Raw genomic sequence first — 23,458 nt, forward strand, 5'->3', positions numbered from 1 at the left:
GAGTCAAGGCTCTGAATCTAATGTCAAAAGTTTAAGTGTACGTTTTTTTGGGTGATCCGCATTTTGGTAAAGTGTAGATCAGTTGGCTGTAGGTGATTCAAAAGAAAGTCTTGTATCTTTATTTGTTAAGTATAATAATGATAATTATATAGGTTAGTCCTAAATTGGACAACCTTCACTTGAGTCAGGCCAACAGCGCTTTAATGATGGAAGGTCCAGAGGGTCGTCCAGTTTGGGAAAAGTTTGTCTGGTGATGGGCATAGTGAGAAAGCTGGAATGAGACCTAGCATGATCCAAGTGTGGACCAAGAGTGGCCGGGATTAATGCTTAGGGATTCATTTTGTGCAAACAGTGATCCAGCTAAGGTAGGGTGGTCCTGACTTGGGAGTTGACCAACACTGATCCAGAGGTGGCACATAGATGTCTGGATAGTTTCTGGATTTGGTTGCGGATGTCCTGATTTAACCAAAGCTGGTAAATTTCTGATTGGGTGGAGGATAGTTGAATCTTGATTTGGGTACTGAACTGAGGTCTGGACTGGACAACAGTTGGTTGGATTGTTAAATGTAATCCAGCTAAATCCTGTTGACACTCTCTGGACAGAACACGCATGTTAGTGCCTGATGGATCTCTGTGTACGTATCTGTCTGCTTCTGTCCGTCCGTCTGTTTGATGGTCTGAGGTTAGCAGCTGCAGCCTTCTTTGGCCGGCTGGCTGTCGGCGTTGAGGCGACCTCCCTGCGGCGCAGACGGTTTGTGCTGGACTCCTGACTCTGCAGCGTTCAGGTCCAGACTGCCATCTTGGATGTTCTGGTAAATCTCTTTGCTGCTTCCAGGAAGGCCTCTTCCACATTCTCCCCTCTGAAGAAAGGGGGGACAGGGGATGAGAGATTAAGATACAAACAAACAGTAAAATGTCTTACAGATCTAATTCAAAACTTTGTCATGTTGCACCTCAGGTCATTTAAGACCAGGTTTGACAGCAGTGATGGATGAAGTACTCAGATCTCTTACTTAAAAGCAGCAATACCACAATGAAAAAATACTCTGTTGCAAGTAGAAGTCCTCCATTCAAAATTTTACCCAAGTAAAAAATGTAACTACTAGCAGCAAAGTTATACTTAACGTAACAAAAGTTTAAGTATTCAAAGTGTACTATATATTTATTATTGGAATTCCTGATGCAATTACTGTCTGAACAGCATCTTAATGTTGTCAAGGTACAGCTAATTTTAACTACTGTATTTACTGTTGGGTCTACCTATATTTTATAAACTGATCAAAGTTTATTGTATAAAATCTTGACCTGACCCAAGCTAAATGTAGTGCAGTCAAATGTACAATATTTCCCTCTGTGATGTAGTGGAGTACAAGTAGCAGAAAATGCAGGAAATACTCATGTAAAGTTCAAGTACCTTAAATACTGTACTTAAGTATAATTTCTTTCCACCACATTCAGCCTATTGTGTGTGATGTATAGATGATGAAAGTGTGTGTGTGCGTTTGTACTTACGTCTTAGCGCTGGCCTCTAGAAACAGCAAACCTGATCAACAACAGGAAGTAGAAATAACATTTTAATTAATTAACAAATTAATCCTAATTTTTACTTGGATATTGATACTGCTTATTAGATTCGCACACAAAATACTTGTCCCGTAATGTCACACAAACAATTAAAAAAACTCTTCTCACCATTCTCCTCCGCAAACTGTTTGGCCTCCTCGTACGTCACGTCTCTCTGAGCCTCCAGGTCGGCCTTGTTACCAATCAGAATGATTACCTAGACACAAACGCACAGCTGAGAAACTAGGGGTTTATCACATAAGGTGTATTAATAAAAACTCTAAAAGAGGAGAAAGCATGTTTTAAAAACAAATTGTGAGGATCAATGTAACCATTTTTTTCACGCTTTCTGTGTTTGTTGGAAAAAGGTATACAAAAGGTATGCTTTCAGCTGACACCTTTTTTTTTTTAAACTGCAGAAACCTTTATGTTTGTTATTTTGTCTTGGAGGTATTTAAAAAAACTGTTTCTTGCCTTAAGGTATAAGCCTTAAAAGGTCCCATGACATGGTGCTCTTTGGATGCTTTTATATAGGCCTTAGTGGTCCCCTAATACCATATCTCTTTCCCAAAATTCAGCCTTGGTGCAGAATTCCAGCCAGTAGAGCCAGTCACACATTGAGTTTTCCTTAGTATGTGCCATTTATGAGTCTGTAGCTTTTGAGGAGGGGGCAAGGTGGAGGCTGGGAACGTGGGCTTGACCAACTGCCACTTTGCTCATTTGAAAGCCATGATGTTTCTCTCTCATGGGTGAGCCAAATTCTCTGGGCAGGAAAAGCAGAGCAAGGGGAGGTAACCTTGCCCCTTATGACCTAGAGGTCTTTAGATGTGGTAGAAACCCAAATAGTAACATAGCGAAAGGACTTAAAAGTTACTGTGACTCCTGGAACCGGTTTGTGAATACAGCTCCTAGGCATTAGGTGTTTGTATATGTGTGTGTGTGTGTGTGTATGTATGTGTATGTATGAGTATGTGTGTTTGTGTGTGTGTGTATGTATGAGTATGTGTGTGTGTGTGTGTGTGTGTGTGTGTAGAGGGGACAGGGCCTTTTCTGTTTGTGCTCCTAAGTTATGGAATGCCTTACCTTTGACCATTCGTCAGGCTTCCTCAATACCGATTTTTAAAACTCTTCTTAAAAACTCATTTCTACACTTTGGCTTTCAACCCAAACTGAGACTTGATCTTATCTGTTTTTATATAGTGTTATTGGGTAGATCTTCACCCCCAGTTTATTATTTTTATGATATTGTGATTGTTATTTTATCTGTGTTTGCTGCCTTCATGTACAGCACTTTGTTCAGCTATTGCTGATGTGAAAGCGCTTTATAAATAAAGTGATGATGATGATGATGATGTGTGTGAACTCACTGTGTTTGGGTTGGTCAGGTTCCTGGCATCTGTTAACCAGCTGCTCAAGTGATTATAAGTACTTCTCCTAAAACACAAACACACAAAAGGAAATGAGACAGAAAAAGTTAACCATTAAAAAATATAACTAATTTGAAACCACACACACACACACCCCTCTCTCCCTGTCAGTACCTGGTGATGTCGTACACCATGAGGGCCCCGGCAGCCCCTCTGTAATAGGACCTGGTGACAGCCCTGAAGCGCTCCTGACCGGCTGTGTCCCAGATCTGCAGCTTCACCTTCTGACCGTTAACCTCCATGATCCTTGTCCCAAACTCCACCCCGATGGTGTGAGGACAGTCCGCCATGACTGCACGATCACACACAGAAAATATACTTCATTTTCACAGTTAATATCAACACTGAGACAAAGCTTCAGCAGCTTTATTTTCAGAGTAAAAGCCCTTGCATTCTGGATCTGAAAACTAAATTGCAATGTTAAATGTGAAACCTGCGTGAATGAATTACACACAGTAACAATAAAGAGCAAGTCCCACCAATATTCTTACTTATTTTTAATATTCTATTAGTTCAGGTCCAGCGTTGTAGACATTATACGATACAAGGTGAAAAGAAGAAGAAAGGACTTACATTTTTCTCTGTGAACTGGTGCAGCAGACAGGACTTCCCTACTCCCATATCACCTGAGGAGAGAGAGAGAGAGAGAGCGCGAGAGCGAGAGAGAGAGAAGGTAAATCATGAGTTCAGAGGTTTTCCTCATTTGAAAGTTTTATTTTTAAATAATGTCTGCGTTTAGTTAGCACAGGAGTCTAATAACATCACGTCATACAGGTTTATGTTCTGACCATCAGTTTAAATTATTTCAACTTCGTTTTTTAGAAATTAGGATTTGTTTGTCAGTTTGGTGGACAATCCTAAAGACTAAAATACCCACGAGCCTCAGCAGCTGATCCAGAATGTGAATGGAGCTCAACAGTGTGGTTCCAGAAGTAAAAATCCCAATAATGTTCTCTGAATTTTGATGATCAGCAATAATGTCAAAACCATCCGAGGAAGACTGACCGTAAGTGCTGAGGTTGTGAAACAAAGGTTCCTGCTCCTGTTGAAGCCACAAGTCCGTATGAAATCAACCTTGTTTTAAGAAAAACGTATTTATGTTCTATGTCATGGAGTACTACACTACCCACAATCTTAAGTGTAGCAGCGATGTCTCTCATTGGTGGAGCTCGCCGTTACCATGGTTTTACCGCACCGGCAAACCTACAAGTGTGTTGCTAACATTGAAGTCTATGGTCGTTTCTGTACACAGTCTTGTACTTTTGCCCTTATCAACATTTTCTTTTGCAACAAATCAAACGTTTTATGACCATGATTCATCGATTAGTTAGTTGGCTTGGTTCCAGGATATTTAGATAATGAAACGTCAATGGAGATGTTTAACCGCAACCAGAGCACTTCAAAACGTTGGGGCACTGTTGAGCTCTATGAGAACCGATTTAAACTGCTGAATTATTATCTAATTTTTTTATATAATTTAGCTTTAGCTTTATCTTAACGTTAGCGGAGCACATCACATACTGTGAAGCTCTGTGGTTGGCTGTTAGTGAAATGCATCCTGGGAGACATAGTTTACTTCTCTATATCAGTGTTTATGGTCTGCATCTTTTTAACTTCTATCCAAGAACAAAATATTTTCTAATACGAATGTTCATCTTTGCTTCTGATGATTCAACCAGGCGAGTTTCATGTCCACCTGTCACCAAACTGTGAGTGGAAATGAATTTGACTTTGGGATATAACTCCTCAAACTTCACAGCTCTATAGGGGTTAGCAGGCGAGCCAACACAAGCAGCTGGTCTGTCACAGACTGGTCATCTGGGGAAAGTTTCATGTCTCCAGAAATCATTTTTTCCAGACATAAAATTGAGCAAATATCTGGTTGCAAATTTAATTATTTAATAAATTCAATTTAAAAACTGCTGGTGCAAAAATGGTCCTGCAAAGCGAAGCATGCACAATTTGTATTTATCAAAATATGCTAAACTAAAACTATGGCCCTAATACAACAGATTATTCTGCTCGGAATTTAAATAATTATATTTATTTGGTGTATAAATGGCTCATGGCTTTCAGTTTTGAAGCCTGTTGTGAACTGTTTTTGGGACAGTGTTTGTTAATTGTTCGTACAGTGTAACATACAAGTGTTATTCCTAAGTGAAATATTCCTTAATTTTATAATGACAATAGTTGCCAGGGGGAAAAATGTTACCAGAGTCCTCAGCAAGAAGGTTGTGTCTGTCTTTTACGCTTTAACTACGGTCTGTTAAAATTAATAAAAACAAATGGATCCAGATGCATTTGTTTTTTTACGCTGTACCGAACAACTCAGACCGAACCGTGACTCCTGGACCATCGTACGAACGGAACCGTGGTTCCGTCACACCTAAAGCTAAGTTCTTACTACAAGATTTCCAAACTCACCGATGATGATGTATTTGAAGATGTACGAGTAGTTGTAAGGTGCGGCTGTCATCTTGATACTGTGAGAAAAATGAAAACAGGAAGAGATGTCCGACTTACACATAACTCTTAGATCAGACACATCAGTCCACACCCTGTCCGAGATTCTGGACCGAACCAGTCCCAGTAATCACCTCTGCGGTCAAACAACCTGATCAGAAACCGTTTAACTGGGCAACAAACAAAAGGAAGCAGCCGGCTAGGCTAACACAGCGAGCTCAGGGTTAGCATGAGACATTAAAAACCATGACAGTCCCAAAGCGTGCAAGCAGTCATCTTTAGCAAACGTATTAAACACAATCAACTGACTTCCCTATCTCAGAAAATCTTTTTTTTTTTTACCCTAGCTCCAGAGCTAACCGGCTAACAGCTGCAGTGCTGTCAACGCCTTGCTAACAGGCTAACAAGTAGGAGGCCACTTTTATCACAACACATAAATATTAAATAAATAATTAAGCAGACAGACGGACAGGATGAGTTATAAATGTGGATGTGTACCTTCGGTCCGGGTGTCTATCTAACCGGTATACCTGATTAAACTGCCGATAAGACGGGTAGTTATCTTTATTAGCTAGTTAGCCCGGTGATCCGTCAGGAAACCTTTCCCTTCTTCCGCGATTCTTCTTCTTCAGCGATCACGCGGGGGAACACCGCGAGACTAATAGGTGTGTACCGCGGCCCAGCGGACGAGAGGAGACTGATGCCTGTATCCAGTGATTTTAGTTAGTAACTTAAAGGTACAATTTGTAACATTCTGCATTAAAATATCTAAAAACGAGCATACCTATGTTATATATTTTTACGAGTTGGGTAACTATCCCAAATGTTTCCACCAAATTTCAAACCCAAAGAAATCTGTTATTTTATTTTCAGACACGGGTTTCCTTTAATCGCCTGTCAGCGGCGTCACCTTTCACCCTCTAGTTACTAATAGCCATAGACTGTATACTGTATATATTAATATTAACGGTCTATGCTCATAACTCAAAAACGCTCACCCAGATGATACGTTCAGGAATAATTGTAAATCATAAAATGTCAGAGAAAAAAATGCTCGTAACCGTAATGCTGCTTTTTTGCCACACAGTATCGTTTCGTGATTAATTACATGCTACTTTTTAACACAGTAATACAGCAGATATCTTATTTATTAAGGTTACAACATCGTTCAACACGCTCACTACCCACTAGGCCTACTCACTAGCATACAAACCACCTCAAGTTATTAGTAGTAGGCTATGATTGGAACCCACGAATAAATTCACTAGTAACGTTAACATTAGCTGTATATATAGACGATTAATCCATTTAGCCAGCTAGCACACCCCGGTCTGTCTGCCTCACTCTCCCGGTGCAGAGAGACTCAGTCGGGATGAGAGCTGACCACAGCCCCGGGACATATAGCTAGCTAGTGTTACAAAAACTAACGACGTGTTTGTTAAATCTCTGAAGAAGTGAGGCTAGGGTCCAATGAAGAATTAACAAAAGGTTTAATGAAACAGAATGACAAAAACGACATAACAAAGACAAATGTTACACTGCAGCTGACAGCGGACTGAAACACATGGATCTCCCTTCTGGAGTCACATCAATCAGTCCCGAAATCAGCTCTGTTCATTCCATAGACTGTTAATCTCAATATCAATATATATATACGGTCTATGATTCATTCACTATTCCCTGCACATGAGGACGGCTCTATTTCACCAGGTGTACTTAAACCCATTCTCATTGGTCTGTCATTGGCATGGTGACATGTTGGGCCCATCTCAGTGGCCTCAGATGAGTAGGTCACACCTCTAACATGCACGTTCTTTTACTGTCTATGGGGGTTCCTCCTGGACACAGATCAAAGGCTATCATGTGAGGGTCAATTCTATTCAATACAGAGATAAACATTACTGAAGTATTTCTATTTTCTACTACTTTATACTTCTACTTCACTCCATCTAGGGAAAAATATTGAACATTTACCTAATGTTTATGACATCTTTAGTTACTACTTATTTTACAGACTCAGATTAAAAGGCCTAATACAAAATGTAATCAACAAATAAATTACAATGCATCATTTTAGGTTAATATGAATCTTTATTTATCCACGGGGGAAATTTAGAATACCCAGCAGCATATGTAATTAAAACAAGCTCCACCTTTATCAGCGGCCACATTAAAGTGATGAACACATTAATGCATCAGTCATTTTTCATTGAATATGATTCTGAAATAGGTCATTCTGCATAATGAGTACTTTTACTTTTTGTACTTTAAATATGTTTTGATGCTTGTACTTTTCTACTTTTACTTAAGTAAAATAATGAATACAGGTCTCTTACTACTAACAGAGTATTTCTACACTGTGGTATTACTACCTTTACTGAAGAAAAACATCTGAGTACTTCTTTCACCACAGGGATACACTTTTTGTATCCCTGCTGTAATTTAAAAACTTTACAAAATACTATGTAAAATTCAATTTTTCCATTACAGCATCATTTTACAGATCAGAGTTTAGTACAACATCAATAAAGAAACGTTCTCCTGAGATTATCATTAAATCCAGTAAATATAAGTCATGGAAATAAACATAAGATAAATCAACATGTGTATAATAACATTGTGCAGATCAAATAAGAAGAGATATAAAACGTTTTCAGTTAAAACCCAATTACATAAAAGAGAACATGTGGTATTAAACTAAATAGAACTAACTTAAACAAATGTGACCTGAAATTCACAACAATAAGTCATCAAACTGAGCACAAAGAAGAGGATTTCTATTACAATTTACAGACTTCACCACAAACACACCGGAAAGTCCACAACATGTCTGTTTTCACACTGTAGAGTGGCTTAAGAAAGAAGTGCCTGCAGTTCATTTGCTACAGCTGATTCAGAGCTCCAAGAACAACAGGAAGTACACTGGATTCATAAGCACCTATATTATTGCTAAAAAAAATGTTTATTGATTATATAAACAGTATATATACTGTAGATATCAAAATCAAAATCAAAGTCTCTAATTGGACTAAAATAAACCCAGATTAGTGTTAAAATAAGATGTTAATAAAGAATGTGCAGTGTGAGGGCTTTCATGTGTGTACTTATGAAACAAAGGCAGGTGTGAGACTCAAGCCTGTTTACACACTCGCTCAACAAATTCTAAAAGCCAAAGGATCATCATTAATATAATATCCTGAAAAAAAGGGGTCCCCAATTTTGACTTCTTATTTTACTCTGATGCATTCCTGATGTATAAAGTTATTCATAATCTTTCACACCCTTCTGTTACAGGATGCCTTGCCTATCCCGGCAGCAGCAGTGCCAGTAAGACTAGAGACTCTACCCAAGGTGACTGGGTACTGTAGTTCAAAAGGGTAGCCTTTGGTCAATCTGCTTTTTCAGTTAAAGTAGTGGGGAAGTGAAATTGAGTATGAAATTCCATACTCACAGACAGACTCAGGATGCTTTGCAGTGTTTAAAACCAGCCCCAAACCCAGTATTTATCATACTGATTTAAAGCATTATCTCGCATTGATTGACTTTTATGTATTGTGCTGTTTAATGTTTGCTATTCTGTGGTTATTGTTTGTGCAGCTGCCCACGGGCAACGGGTAAATTAGCTGCTAGCTATCTCCGGTGCAGTTACCTTCAATTGTGCACTGGCCTGAAAACATGACCAATAAAATAAATGAAAACTACCAACATCACATTGTAAAGGTCTAAAACCAGCCGTGCACTTTGTTCTGTTTAGACTGAATCGGGTGTTGCACATACAGACATGATTGGCATGGTTGACATTGACAGTTGCTGCAGTCTGAACAGTCATAATTTTTGGGCTGCTTGCAGATGTTTTAGATGACAAACTTTGTGTCATCTTAAAGTCACACAAGGTTCTCTTGATTTTGGTGACTTGTTTTGTGAAATCAGCTAATTGCTCAGCATTAATCCAACATAATACCAATCCATTTGATGTAGACTTTAATCAGTGGTGTGAGTAAAATTTTGAGATACTTGTACTTTACTTAGTGTCAATTTTCTGCTACTTTATACTTTTAGCCACTACATCTCAGACTGAGATATATCTACACATATCTAATAACTTTAATTACTTTACAGAATCAGTCAAAACAAAATATTATCAACTAATGAATGAGGATGTATCAACTACCATCTGCAACATTAAAGTGATAAACACATTAATGCATCATTAGTTGTAATCCAATCATATTTATTATTCTACATAATGAGTACCTTTGGTACTTCAAGTATATTTTGATGCTAATACTTTTTGTGATTTTATTTAAGATTAGGGCTTTAATTTGTAACATAGTATTTCTATAATGTGGTATTACTACTTTTATGGAAGTAAAATATACTTTCTCCACCTCTGACCATACTGAGTAACTTCACTCATTGTAAAGCATTTTAGAAAGTTCTTCAATTGAGAGGACTGTTTGTAGATGATGATGATAATGATGATGATGATGATGATGATGATGATGACGACATATGGTTAGTATCAAGCAGCAGCTTTGGTTTCCCATTCCTGTGGAAACAGGAAGAGCAGAGTTAACTGAACAACAGAGACAGATGATGTTTTCTGTTAAAGTCTTTGCTGACCTCCAGTGGTTTCACTTGTCACCTTGCTGCAGTGATGCACAGGTATACTCCAAGACCCTGTGACATCACTGCTGACTGGGGTTACAGGTAGAACTTTTAACCAGAGAGAAAAATACTGCTTTACAACCTGCTTACTTAAAAATAGTAGTAATGTTAGCATGTTAATAAGCTAAACTTTAAATGCTAAACTTTAACGTGAACATGTTAACATTGGCATGCTTAATTTTGTAGAGAGTAACGTCTTTAGTTAGTACTTTCTACAGTGTGGTATTCGTACTATACTTAAATACAGGATGTGAATACTTTCTCCGCCATTGGTGAATAAGCAGTGTCTAGATTTTAATTCACTAAAATGTACCTTGAAATACAAAAAACTAAATCTATAATAAAACATAAAGGTGACTGAATGTTGACAGTGATCCATCTGTGGTTCATTTTGCTAGAAATGAAACAAGTGATGTAACGTACAAGTGTGTGCGTGTTGTATGTGTGTGTGCGTGCGTGCGTGTGTGTGTGTGTGTGTGTGTGTGTGTGTGTTTGTGTGTGTGTGTGTGTGTGTGTGTATGTTTGTGTGTGTGAGAAACTCACCTTCCTCCTCTGGAATACCTTCCCATGTTCAATGAACAGCGCTGAAGGAGCTCGTCTGAGGGAGTTTTTAGCTGAGGCCGTCCGTCGCAGCAGAGGGTTCAGGAAACTCGCCTGCACCAGTAGACCAACAGAGACCAGCAGGGACCAGCAGCGACCAGCAGGGACCAGCAGGCACCAGCAGGGACCAGCAGAGACCAGCAGGGACCAGCATGCACCAGCAGGGACCAGCAGGGACCAGCAGAGACCAGCAGGGACCAGAGAACAGAGGATGTCAAAATCACAGTGTGGCTCAGTTATGATACATATGTATATATTCTGAATCCACATTAAGATGAAGTTCATGCAAATATATATGTATATGTGTGTATTTCTCTATCCACTTTTACTTATTTTTGTTTATTTATTTAACATTTTCTTTCATTATACAGTGGGTTAGCTTTATTATTAGTAATGTGTTATATACATATCCAACATGTAATTTTACTTGTATATACATTTAAGTTGATGTATTGTTAACATGTCATAATTAATCGTTTTCTACCTTTCCATGTGTCTGTACACTTATGTGTAATTTTCCTTTCTTTTAATTCTACTTCTTAATGCAGATATAGAAATGTTTATGCATCCATCTTATTGTAATGCACTGTAAATTGAGATGTTTGTAAAATTCCTGTCCCTGTTTTTCCTCACCTGAGCACGCTCACTGCAGATGGCCAGCGACTGTCTAAAAGAGGTGCGTTTGTTTTGCTTTCCGACAGAGGCCAGGTTTATCTCTGACCCTGCCCTCCGCTGCACCGTCCTCTTCCCCGTTAACTCAAGCTTCTGAATGCCTCGTTCCACTTCCATCGACTTCCTGTCTGAAAAATGGACCAAGATCTTCACTAAAGGTATTTTTGGCAGTTTAAAAATTATTTAAAGCTATAGTGCGTAGTGAGAAAATTTGAAGTAATGACAACAAAACTGTTGCCGCATCCCCATGATACAAGCCTTCTGTTATTGTGCAAATAGCACGCAGATGCAACTATACCAGCCTGTATTTAGCCTTAGAGGGAGAGAAACATCTCTAAAGCTCCTTTAATAACTGTAGTCCACAACTAGAGAATCAGTGAATCAACATTTTTATCAGATCTTCTCTTGTCTGAACTGTGGTGGCTGAATAGTCCGAGGATTTCAGTGAAAAAAATCAACTACAAACTTTTAAACTGAGTTTGAGTCTTCATGCTTATTTATAAGACTCACTGTGGCCGGTGAAGGCGGTGTTGCTGTAGGTCACTGAGTCTCTAGATGACACCGAGCTGCATTGAACTGAATCCTGAGAGCTGTGGAGCTAAAATGCCACAAACACTGATCATTGTTATTATCTGTTCAATTCAATCTTGTACAAAAAACACGTTTTATGACAGTTTCCTTGTTTGTATGAACAAAGGAGTGATTTTAAGCGGAGCTTAAATCCTTTGCTATATGGAGTGTACCATAAGCTCCAGTATGGAGGTGTTGGAGTAGATGGGTTGGTCTTGGCCTGCTCCACTAAGGTGGAAGGGGTCGTCCATGTAGGTATTGGAGGTGGGAAACCTTTGAGTCTGCAGCCCACTGAGGAGGGAAAAAAATGGAATTACTACAAGAGAAGAAGAAGAAAAGAATGTGGGGTGCATCAAGGTTCTTCTGTTGGACCATTTCTCTCTTAGATATACATTAATGATCTTTTTTTACTTTTTGCTGATTGTATTAATTAAACTAATAATCTCACATAAGTAAAAAGTAACTAAAACCACACAGTAAAAATACTTGCTTACAGTAAAAGTCCTACATTGAAAATGTTCCTTCAGTAAAAGTATGTGAGTAAAATCATAAAATCGTAGTTAAAGTATTAAAAGTATACAGTAGAAATGTCCCCTGTGACTGTTCATTCATGCATTAATGTAAAAGCAGGATTTAACTATTGCAGTTGGTTGAGGTAGAGACCATTTTGAACTATTAACTAATGATTACTTTCCTTATGGATTAATCTGCTGATAATTTTCTCCATTAATCGATTGTTTGGTTTGTATAAATAGTGAACATAGTGAGAAATGGGGTCACAATTACCTAGAGCTCAAAGTGACACCTTCGTAATGTTTGTTTGTATTTGAACACCCAGACAACATGCACTGTAACTGTATTAACACTCTTTTACCTGAGAGCTCCACCTGTGTTGATCTGTGTGTTCCTGTCATGGTGACTGTGATTGGCAGCTCCGTCCTGCAGCAGCTTTAACCATCGCTCCTTTTCACTTGAACTATTCACCTGAAGGAAGGAAGTATTGACACATGAAAATATAAATAACTAACTCCATCCCTTAACCAAATGAATGCCTGGTCAGCTCACCTCCAGCACAGCCACCTGGTCACCAAGCATGCTCAGTGTGATCCTGTAGGAGTGGTCGGTGTCAGGCCCGCCTCTGACCTCACACCCTCTGAGCTGGACGGTGTACTGAGGCGACCTCTTAACCTCCTCCTCCTTTTCCTCCTCTCCAAACATGTTGAGTAGACCTGCCTCCACCTGACACAGTAAACTCTGCCACTGACAGTTCATCAGCACGCTCAGGAAACCTGTCAGTCAGACACACCTCAGGTCAGAGCAAGGTCACTCTAACATGACATCATTTAGTGACTTAAAGGAGCTTAACACTGTTTTAGCCTTTTTTTCAATAAGAGCTCTTTTTTTCTTTTCATTGTGTTTGACCAGTGGTTACCTGGGTCTAGACCTTTTAAGCTACTCCACTAAGTTGACAGATTTGTTTGTAATCATGACATGAAACCACAGGTTTTGGGATTAAAAACTAAACTACCCAGTTTATGAACAGTGTATGAAGCAGAGCAAATTAAACTTAGTGGTTAAAACATTGGTCTTGTAGTCAAAGATGTTTAAAAGCCAAATGAAAAGAGAATGCAAGATTTAATGATTTAGAAGTATGATCAGTTGAAAGCCTTGTGCTTAGAGCTTTGAAACACTGCCCCATAGTATTAATAATAACAAAACTGACAGGATTTTGTTGACAATACTTAACTGACATTTCAGTTTACTGACTGTACTCAAAGTGTTTTTTGAAACACTGCAAAGACTGGAGACTTTCCTCCAGCTTACAGATATAATAATTATAATAAGTAATGATTTCAGTACCTTTGTCTTTGTTGAGGCTGCAGCCAGCTGAAGGTTTCTCTTCCTCAGAGTCAGTCTGGACTGTACTGGACTGAAGAGACACAACATGGACACAAACTTCACTTTTTATTTGAGTGAAGGCAATTTATCAATTTAACAATGCCTTACAAGACACCAAAAATATGTACAACCAGGAGCAGAGAGCTGTGTATACATTTACAAACAACAAACAAAGAGAGAAACAGCGAACGCATCTTTTCACGGTCCAATCTTCCTTAATAAATCACTGACAAAAACATCCACTATACAGAATAAATACTTATTAAATAATCCATCTTGCTTGTTTCTCCAGACTTTTGAGACAAAGGTTGTGACGGCCCTTCCCAATATGCCGGCCTGTTATGTCTGCTCTTTTTTTTGTTGCAGGTGCTGAGAGTGGGCGGGTCGTCTTGCCTGGCCGGGTGGGCGTGGCCTACAGAAGGCATAAGGGGCTGCCCTGCTGGGAGTCTCACTCTCTCACCTGGTCCTTCAGGAGCAACCACCATTTTGTTCTTTGTTTGGTTTTGGGTTCAGTTAGGTTATTGTTGTATTTAGTTGAATAAATCTCATTTTGGTTGCATTATCTGTGTGAAACCTCCCTTTTTGTTGCTGGCTTTGAGCCAGGCTGTAACAAATGGGGGCTCGTCCGGGATCTTACTTAAAACTGGAGATCTGATTTGGTAAGGGTAAATACACTTTTTTCAGGGAGTGTTTCACACTGTTTTGACCGGCTCTGGTGTCTTTACCTTACAGGTATCGGGGTTGAGGGCTGGTGAGTTGTTTGGAGCCTTTATTCCTGGTAGGCATAAGCAATGTGTGACACTCGTTGTCCCCATTGACCTTTTTTTGTTTTAGTTTGTTATTTTTGTGCAGCGGGTGGTTAGAGCGGTTCTAGGAGCTGCTCGGGTGCACTCCATGACTGTCTAGGTGATTTTCAGCATGCTGGAAGTTAACCGGGTTACTGGGCTTGTGCTTAATTTATCCCGCCGCTAGCCTGCATGAAGACTAGGGTTGAGTGAGAGAGGTAGTAGTTGGGTGGTTAGCCAGAGGAATAAGGTTCCATACTTACGGCTTGTCGCCCCTGTTGGTGTTCTTTTCTACCTGTATTTGTTGCTTAGACATTCTGCCTGGAGGAATGGCTTCAATTGAGGAGTTTATTAAGTGTCCAGGTGTGGAACTGCTCGATTCTTATAAGAGAGACCAGCTCTTTAGAGTGGCTGACTATTATGGCGTGGATTTGTCTAAAAAGCTAATAAAGAGGAGCTGTTGGGTGCTTTAAAGGCCACGTTAGTGGAGCAGGATGTTTTGCCTGTCCTTGGTGAGACTGCTAGGGTGCCTGTAGTAGTGACTAGTTTGTCTGATGTAGATGGCGAGGTTAAAGTGTCTAACGTGGCGCCTGTTCTGGCGGGTTTTGGGGCTGGATGTCGTTTGTGGAGCAGAAAGAGTTACTCTTGTTACAGTTGCAATTGGAGAAATCACGTCAAGATGTTCATCTTCGGGAGGCCGAACTGGCACATGATCAAGCGAGACAACAGGCAGAGTTGGAGCGCTATCGTTTGGACCTTATAAGTACAGGAAAGCTTCAGTCTGGCCCACTGAAGGTTGATGGGTCATTAGGGCTTATTCCTCCGACTCAGTCATTCGACGTTTCCGTCAATTTGAGGTTGGTTCCAAATTTAATGAAAAGGACCCTGACATTTTCTTTGTTTTGTTTGAACGTTTAGCAAATGCGCGGGGTTGGTCTGACACTGATAGCACTCTTCTGCTTCAGTGTGTGCTCACTGGTAGGGCCCAGGAGGCATTTTCAGCTATGAGTGTTGCTGATAGTGGCGTTTACCGCTTGGTTAAAGCTGCAGTACTTGGGGCATATGAATTGGTGCCGGAAGCATATCGTCAGCGGTTCAGATCACACAAAAAGAGACGCTGTCTCACACTGAATTTGTTCGTGATTTAATCACTCATTTTAGTCGGTGGTGTGCTGCTTCTCAGGTACAAACCTGGAGGATTTGCAGGAGCTGATTTTGCTCGAACAGTTTAAAAATACTCTGTCGGATCGTGTGTTACGTACATAAATGAACAGAAAGTAAGTAGGGTTACAGATGCTGCTAAATTGGCGGATGAGTTTGTTTTGACCCATAAGGTTTTTTTTGGGAGTCCCGTGGTCGTGGAGATGCGGCTCACTCTGTCAGGCAGTCGGAAGGGATTGAGCGGGCTGAGGTAGACAGGGGTTCCAGGGGAAGCTGGACCCACATCGTGTCTGTAACTATTGTATGGGGAAGGGTCACTGGAAAGTGAGTGCCCAGTATTGAGGAAAAAGCTTAAGCCTGTGTATTCGCCAACAAAGTCGTCTGCGGCTGCTGCGTCTTTGCGTGAGGAGCGGAGTCGTGTCCTTGCGGCGGTGTGGGAACATACAAAACCTTCATTGTCTGTGTCGGGGACGGAGATTCCTGTGGTGGAGCACCGTCGGGATGTTTCCTCAATTGAGGAGGTAATTGATCCTGGTTATGCTGCGTTTGTAACCGAGGGTTATGTTTCGCTGGTCGGGAGTAGCAGGAAAGTTCCTGTTAGGATTTTAAGGGATTCGGGGGCACTTGACTCGTTTATTGTGGACTCTGTGCTATCTTTCTCCTCTGAGACAGCGACTGGTTCCAGTATTGCTGTCCGGGGTATGGGTTTGACGGTTTTTTCTGCCCCACAGCATAGGTTGACGCTCTTCTCGGATTTGGTGCATGGTGAGGTGACCATGGGGGTGCGGCCTGCCTTGCCTGTGGGGGGAGTACATGTCATTCTGGGGAATGACTTGGCTGGGAATCGTATGTGGCCTGTTTCATCTGTTTCGGGAAATGTTCAAATTCGCCAGGTAGACGGTTCTGAGTCGCTCATAGATGTTTCGGGGGTTCTTTCCGGTTGTGCAGTGACCCGTGCTATGAGCCGGGCCAGTGATGGTTTTGGTCTTGTTAGGCCGCGTGGGACAGGTGACCCGGTATTCCCTGTGCCGGCTTATCCTTTGCCGATGTCTTGCAGTAGTTTGGTGAAAGAGCAAAGAGATGACCCATCCCTTCGGCCTCTTTACAGCCAGGTTCTGCCTGAGGATGAGGTGGAGAGTGCAGCCTGTGGTTATTTTCTCCGTGAGGCCTGTTAGTGAGAAAGTGGGTACCCCGGGGGGACTGTTTGTGGGGAAGAAGTTGTGCAGATTGTTCTGCCCTCTGTGTTAAGACCTGCTGTACTTCGGATGGCTCATGATGGCGTGGCGGGTCATTTAGGGGTACGGAAAACCTATGATAGGGTTTTACGTCATTTTTACTGGCCTCTTTTGAAGAGAGACATTTCTGTTTTTGTTAAAACTTGCCACACTTGTCAGTTAACAGGTAAACCAAATCAGGTGATTAAGCCTGCACCCCTGTACCCTATTCCAGTTGCTGAACAACCGTTTGAGCATCTGATCATCGATTGTGTTGGTCCTTTGCCACGCTCGAAAGCAGGTAATACCTTTTTGCTTACTGTAATGTGTCAGGCTACACGTTATCCTGCTGCGTATCCCCTCAGAAACATCACCGCTAAATCAGTTGTGAGAGCTCTTACACAGTTCCTGTCTATTTTTGGTATTCCTAGGGTTATCCAGTCTGATCAGGGTTCTAACTTCTGCTCCAAGCTGTTTGCAGAGGTGTTAAGGCAATTGAATGTTAAACGTTCACAGTCTAGTGCTTACCATGCTCAGAGCCAAGGAGCTTGGAAAGGTTTCATCAGACCTTGAAGTCTCTTCTGCGTGCTTATTGCACTGAGTTGGAACGTGATTGGGAGGAGGGTTACCATGGCTAATGTTAGCTGCAAGGGAGGTGTCCCAAGAGAGTTTGGGCTTTAGTCCTAATGATCTGGTTTTTGGTCATAAAGTAAGAGGCCCTTTAGCCTCATTACATGATGACTGGAAAGCTGGAGAGGCTCCGAGCAATTTGATAGATTATGTGAATGGGTTCAGACAGCGGTTGTACCGTGCAAACGAACTGGCAAGAGTTAATTTGCAGGGAGCTCAAAATAAAATGAAGACGTTATACGATCGGCGGGGGGAACGCCGTGAGTTTAGTCCGGGTGATCAGGTTCTGGCACTTGTGCCGTTGGTTGGCTCACCTTTTCAGGCAAAGTTTTGTGGTCCTTATACAGTGACCCGAAAAGTGTCAGACCTGAATTATTTCATTGCGACTCCGGATCGGAGGAAGTCGGAACAGTTGTGCCACATTAATTTGTTGAAACCCTATTATGCTCGCTCTGCTGTGTCGGGTCCCGGGTCGGTGGTTTCTTCTGGTGCGGCAGCGGGTACGCTAGATAATCCATCTCCATCTGGTGATCTGATGGTGGAACATGAGGATGTGTTGGTTTCACCCGATGATGGCGTGTTGATGGGGCGTCTTAAGAACTCTGAGACACTGGATAAACTGGAGGGAGTGTTAAAACATTTACCTGAACCAAGGCGTTCACAGTTGGTGACCCTGATAACAGGGTATCCGTGTTTGTTCGCTGATGTTCCGTCGCGTACTCACCTGATTCAACATGACATTGACGTGGGAGATGCTAAACCCGTTAGACAACGTTTTTATCGCATGTCTTTGGAAAAGCGCGGGCAGTTGGAGGCGGAGGTCGGTTATATGTTGGAGAATAACATTGCTGAGCCGTGTGCCTCTAGTTGGTCCTCTCCATGTTTGCTTGTAAAGAAGCCTGATGGTACGTTCAGACCGTGTACTGATCTTCGCAAAGTGAACCTACTGACGAAGCCTGATTCGTTTCCACTTCCGCGTATGGAGGACTGTGTAGACCAAGTTGGTTCTGCTAAGTTTGTCAGTAAGTTTGACTTGCTTAAAGGTTATTGGCAGGTTCCTTTAAGTCCTAGGGCTAGGGAAATTGCGTCCTTCATTACTCCCAGTGGTTTGTATTCATATTCAGTGATGCCATTTGGGTTACGCAACGCCCCAGCCACTTTCCAACGCCTAATGAATACGGTTGTGTCCGGACTGGTGGGTTGTGCTGTTTATTTGGATGATGTGTCATATACAGTGACTCTTGGGAGGATCATCTTCAGCGTATCCAGGCCCTGTTTGACCGGTTGGCCTGGGCTGGGTTGACCGTCAATTGGCAAAATGTGAGTTTGCTAAGGCAACAGTCACCTTCCTGGGTAAGGTGGTTGGTCAGGGGCGGGTTTGTCCAGTGAGGGCAAAGGTGTTGGCTATTGACCAGTTTCCTGTTCCGACTACCAAGAAAGAGCTCTCTCGTTTCTTGGGTATGGTGGGTTACTATCGTGGGTTTTGTAACCACTTTTCCACTGTGGCTGCTCCCCTCACTTCTATGCTAAGCCAAAAGGTTAAGTTTGAATGGTCGCTTAAATGTCAGGACGCTTTTGAGTCGGTGAAGTCTTTGTGTGTTCTGCCCCTGTTCTAGCAGCCCCCCAGATGGACCGGCCTTTTTCGCTGTATGTGGATGCTAGTAAGGTGGGGGCTGGTGCTGTACTCATGCAGACAAATGGAAACGGTGTTGACTGTCCGGTGAGTTCTTTTCGAAAAAGTTTAACTCACATCAGCTTAATTATTCCATCATTGAAAAGGAGGCTCTGGCACTCATTTGGGCTTTGCAGCACTTTGAGGTTTATGTGGGGGGAGGGGTGAGTCCGGTAGTGGTTTACACTGATCATAATCCTCTGACTTTTCTCCATTCACTCCAGAATCCGAATCAGCGACTTATGCGTTGGTGTCTTTTCCTCCAACCTTTTCCTTTAGACATTCGACATGTCAAAGGAGCTGACAATACCGTGGCGGATGCCATGTCCAGAGCTGTGGCGGTTTAAGTGTTTGTGGCAGTTGGGATGTGGTTGGGAGTGTGAGGACTCCCGTCTTGAGGGAGGGGGTGTGACGGCCCTTCCCTATATGCCGGCCTGTTATGTCTGCTCTTTTTTTTGTTGCAGGTGCTGAGAGTGGGCGGGTCGTCTTGCCTGGCCGGGTGGGCGTGGCCTACAGAAGGCATAAGGGCCTGCCCTGCTGGGAGTCTCACTCTCTCACCTGGTCCTTCAGGAGCAACCACCATTTTGTTCTTTGTTTGGTTTGGGTTCAGTTAGGTTATTGTTGTATTTAGTTGAATAAATCTCATTTTGGTTGCATTATCTGTGTGAAACCTCCCTTTTTGTTGCTGGCTTTGAGCCAGGCTGTAACACTAGTTATTAAAGTTACTCTGCTAAATTCATCTGACAGCTTTAGTTCCTAGTTCTGTTAGTTACTAGTTCCTTTAGTTACTAGTTACTTTAGTTACTCCACTACATTCATCTCACAGCTTTAGTTACTAGTGCCGTTAGTTACTAGTTCCTTTAGTTACTAGTTAATTTAGTTACTAGTTACTTTAGTTACTCCGCTACATTCATCTGACAGCTTTAGTTACTAGTGCTGTTAGTAACTAGTTCCTTTAGTTACTAGTTACTTTAGTTACGAGTTACTTTAGTTACTCCACTACATTCAACTGACAGCTTTAATTACTAGTTCCGTTAGATACTAGTTCCTTTAGTTACTAATTACTAAAGTTACTCTGCTACATTCAACCGACAGCTTTAGTTACTAGTTCCATTAGATACTAGTTACTTTAGTTACTAGTTACTAAAGTTAGTTACTAAAGTTACTCTGCTACATTCATCTGACAGCTTTAGTTACTAGTTCCTTTATTTACTAGTTACTTTAGTTACTAATTACTAAAGTTACTCTGCTACATTCATCTGACAGCTTTAGTTCCTAGTTCTGTTAGTTACTAGTTCCTTTAGTTACTAGTTACTTTAGTTACTCCGCTACATTCATCTGACAGCTTAAGTTACTAGTGCCGTTAGTTACTAGTTCCTTTATTTACTAGTTACTTTAGTTACTAGTTACTAAAGTTACTCCACTACATTCATCTGACAGCTTTAGTTCCTAATTCTGTTAGTTACTAGTTCCTTTAGTTCCTAGTTCCTTCAGTTACTAGTTCCTTTAGTTACCAGTTACTTTAGTTACTCCACTACATTCATCTGACAGCTTTAGTTACTAGTTCCGTCAGTTACTAGTTACTTAAGTTACTCCAATACATTCACCTGACAGATACTAGTTACTTTAGTTACTAGTTACTTTAGTTACTAGTTTCTAAAGTTACTCTGCTACATTCATCTGACAGCTTTAGTTCCTAGTTCCTTTAGTTACTAGTTCCTTTAGTTACTAGTTACTTTAGTTACTAGTTCCTTTAGTTACTCCGCTACATTTATCTGACAGCTTTAGTTACTAGTTACTAGTTACTAAAGTTACTCCGCTACATTCATCTGACAGCTTTAGTTCCTAGTTCCTTTAGTTACTAGTTACTTTAGTTACTAGTTACTTTAGTTACTAGTTACGTTAGTTACTAGTTCCTTTTGTTACTCCGCTATATTCATCTAACACCTTTAGTTACTAGTTACTTTAGTTACTAGTTACTTTAGTTACTAGTTCCTTTTGTTACTCCGCTATATTCATCTGACAGCTTTAGTTACTAGTTCTGTTAGTTACTAGTTCCTTTAGTTACTAATTCCTTTAGTTACCAGTTACTTTAGTTACTTTGCTACATTTATCTGACAGCTTTAGTTGCTAGTTCCGTTAGTTACTAGTTACTTAAGTTACTCCAATACATTCACCTGACAGATACTGGTTACTTTAGTTACTAGTTACTTTAGTTACTAGTTTCTAAAGTTACTCTGCTAAATTCATCTGATAGCTTTAGTTACTAGTTCCGTTAGATACTAGTTACTTTAGTACTAGTTACTTAGTTACTAATTACTAAAGTTACTCTGCTAGATTCATCTGACAGCTTTAGTTCCTAGTTCCTTTAGTTACTAGTTACTTTAGTTACTCCGCTACATTCATATGACAGCTTTAGTTCCTAGTTCCTTTAGTTCCTAGTTCCTTCAGTTACTAATTCCTTTAGTTACTAGTTACTTTAGTTACTCCGTTACGTTCATCTGACAGCTTTAGTTACTAGTTTTCTTAGTTACTTTAGTTCCTAGTTCCTTTAGTTACTTGTTCCTTTAGTTACTTGTTCCTTTAGTTACTTGTTCCTTTAGTTACTTGTTCCTTTAGTTACTAGTTACTCTAGTTAATCCACTACATTCATCTGACAGCTTTAGTTACTATAGTTACCTTAGGTACCAGTTACTTTGGTTTCTCCACTACATTAATCTGACAGCTTTAGTTACTAGTTCATTTAGTTACTAGTTCCTTTAGTTACTAGTTACTTTAAATACTGGTTACACACATGTATAACTTGCCCCATTGAAGCCTGCTTGGGGCTAACGTTAGCAGGAGGATAGCTCGGTGTAGGAAGCACCGATTGGTTTCATTTATCTCTCTACTGACAGACCTCCACCTTTAAAAGTAGCAGATTAACATGTTGAAATGGACCGGACTGCTCCTTTAAGGTGGGGTAGCTCCCTTTAGACAATTAACATTCAGGGGACTCAATTCACGCCACTACATTTAAAGGATGGCCAACTAAACATTACGGATAAAAACTTACACAGTGTCCAAGTCAGTTGAACTTGGCTTTCTTTTTAACATTGGAATGGCATCAATGAGAGTAATTTGTGTTTTCTGTTATTGCCCTCAGATACAATGCATCTGTGTCTTTTAGCATCCCTAAAAAACACTATAGATAACACAATTGTAACGAACCTAATTGTTGTGTCGCAGCCGTCCACGCGGTGAGAACTCACCCCGGGTCAGATGGAGGTGGCTGCACGCTTCGCTCTCTCTTGGACTCGGACGTCGTCCCGTCTCAGATCTCAGGTAGAACCCGCATCACAGGCTTCTCATAATCCTAAATCCCAGTCCAACAAACCAGCAAATCCACAAAAACGCGCAAACAACTTTTAAAACACGCAACGCATCTCCTGTTCTTGCTGTAGAGAGTCATAGATCGTGCGGTCGGGGTCAGGATGCCTACACCCTGACATACATTATCTCGGGACACCTTACAGATGGAGCAGGCCTAGGTCACACTCTGTCCTTTACAGAGACACAACAACATGCTTATATGGGACATTAATGCACACACCACTTCAGCTCTATAGAAACACTGTTGAGCCTTCGACTGCAAAGTAATGTGAAAATCTTTATCAAATCCACGGGCGTAGCCAAAATAGAAGCTTTCACTATTTTCGGATATTTTTTTGCGGCAAAACACTCAATTCACTCTTTGAGAAAATAATCCGCAAAATCGACAACAATGAGAAGATTCTGCAATTCTGCCATGGTATTTTTCTTACAAGACTTTATGATTAGCATTTTTATTTCATGTGAACCAAGTAATGACAACAACACTGTCTGCGCATCCACATGATACAAGCCTTCTGTGATCGCGTGCACCCTTCCTCCCTCCGCGCAGTTGCTAGCAGCCAAGGAGGACATAGAGGACAAAAAAAAGCAAGATGGACTCTTCAGAGGAGGTCCTCGTCTTCACTAGAGAGACATCCAGAGAGAGTTGTGTGTTGTCCTCCCGAGTCAAACGGACAAAGATTTGACATTTTTGTCACTTTTTTAGACATGTACCTAATGTTTGAGTTAAAAAAGCAGAAATTATGAATTATTTTGACAAAT

General features: G+C 40.9%; 1 protein-coding gene and 1 pseudogene across 1 annotated transcript; both read right to left on the bottom strand.

Moving 5' to 3' along the window:
- Positions 1-589: 589 nt before the first annotated feature.
- Positions 590-6,163, bottom strand: LOC116684198 (ras-related protein Rab-14-like; annotated as a pseudogene).
- Positions 6,164-7,524: 1,361 nt separating this feature from the next.
- Positions 7,525-16,628, bottom strand: LOC116684199 (actin filament-associated protein 1). Its single transcript, XM_032510067.1, has 11 exons — positions 16,433-16,628; positions 16,023-16,288; positions 15,321-15,349; positions 13,824-13,924; positions 13,029-13,252; positions 12,838-12,947; positions 12,137-12,254; positions 11,904-11,991; positions 11,355-11,521; positions 10,665-10,775; positions 7,525-10,002 (listed from the first exon to the last, which is right to left on the bottom strand). The coding sequence occupies exons 1-11, from the start codon at positions 16,626-16,628 to the stop codon at positions 9,976-9,978; spliced, it is 1,437 nt and encodes a 478-aa protein (XP_032365958.1). The 3' UTR covers positions 7,525-9,975.
- Between the last annotated feature and the right edge of the window lie 6,830 nt (positions 16,629-23,458).

Source organism: Etheostoma spectabile, unplaced genomic scaffold (assembly GCF_008692095.1).
Source record: "Etheostoma spectabile isolate EspeVRDwgs_2016 unplaced genomic scaffold, UIUC_Espe_1.0 scaffold00019271, whole genome shotgun sequence".
NCBI classification, from domain to species: Eukaryota; Metazoa; Chordata; class Actinopteri; order Perciformes; family Percidae; genus Etheostoma; species Etheostoma spectabile.

What these genes read in the sequence shown, in the direction of transcription:
- LOC116684199 (XM_032510067.1), bottom strand. Translation starts at nt 16,628, where the DNA reads ATGACATGTACTCCCCCCACAGGCAAGGCAGGCCGCACCCCCATGGTC. An exon ending in CCTTCCGACTGCCTGACAGA is followed by an intron (nt 15,350 to 16,022) that starts GTGAGCCGCATC and finishes ATCATGTGCCAG; the next exon opens with TTCGGCCTCCCGAAGATGAA. An exon ending in ACCAGGTGGCTGTGCTGGAG is followed by an intron (nt 12,948 to 13,028) that starts GTGAGCTGACCA and finishes TCCTTCCTTCAG; the next exon opens with GTGAATAGTTCAAGTGAAAA.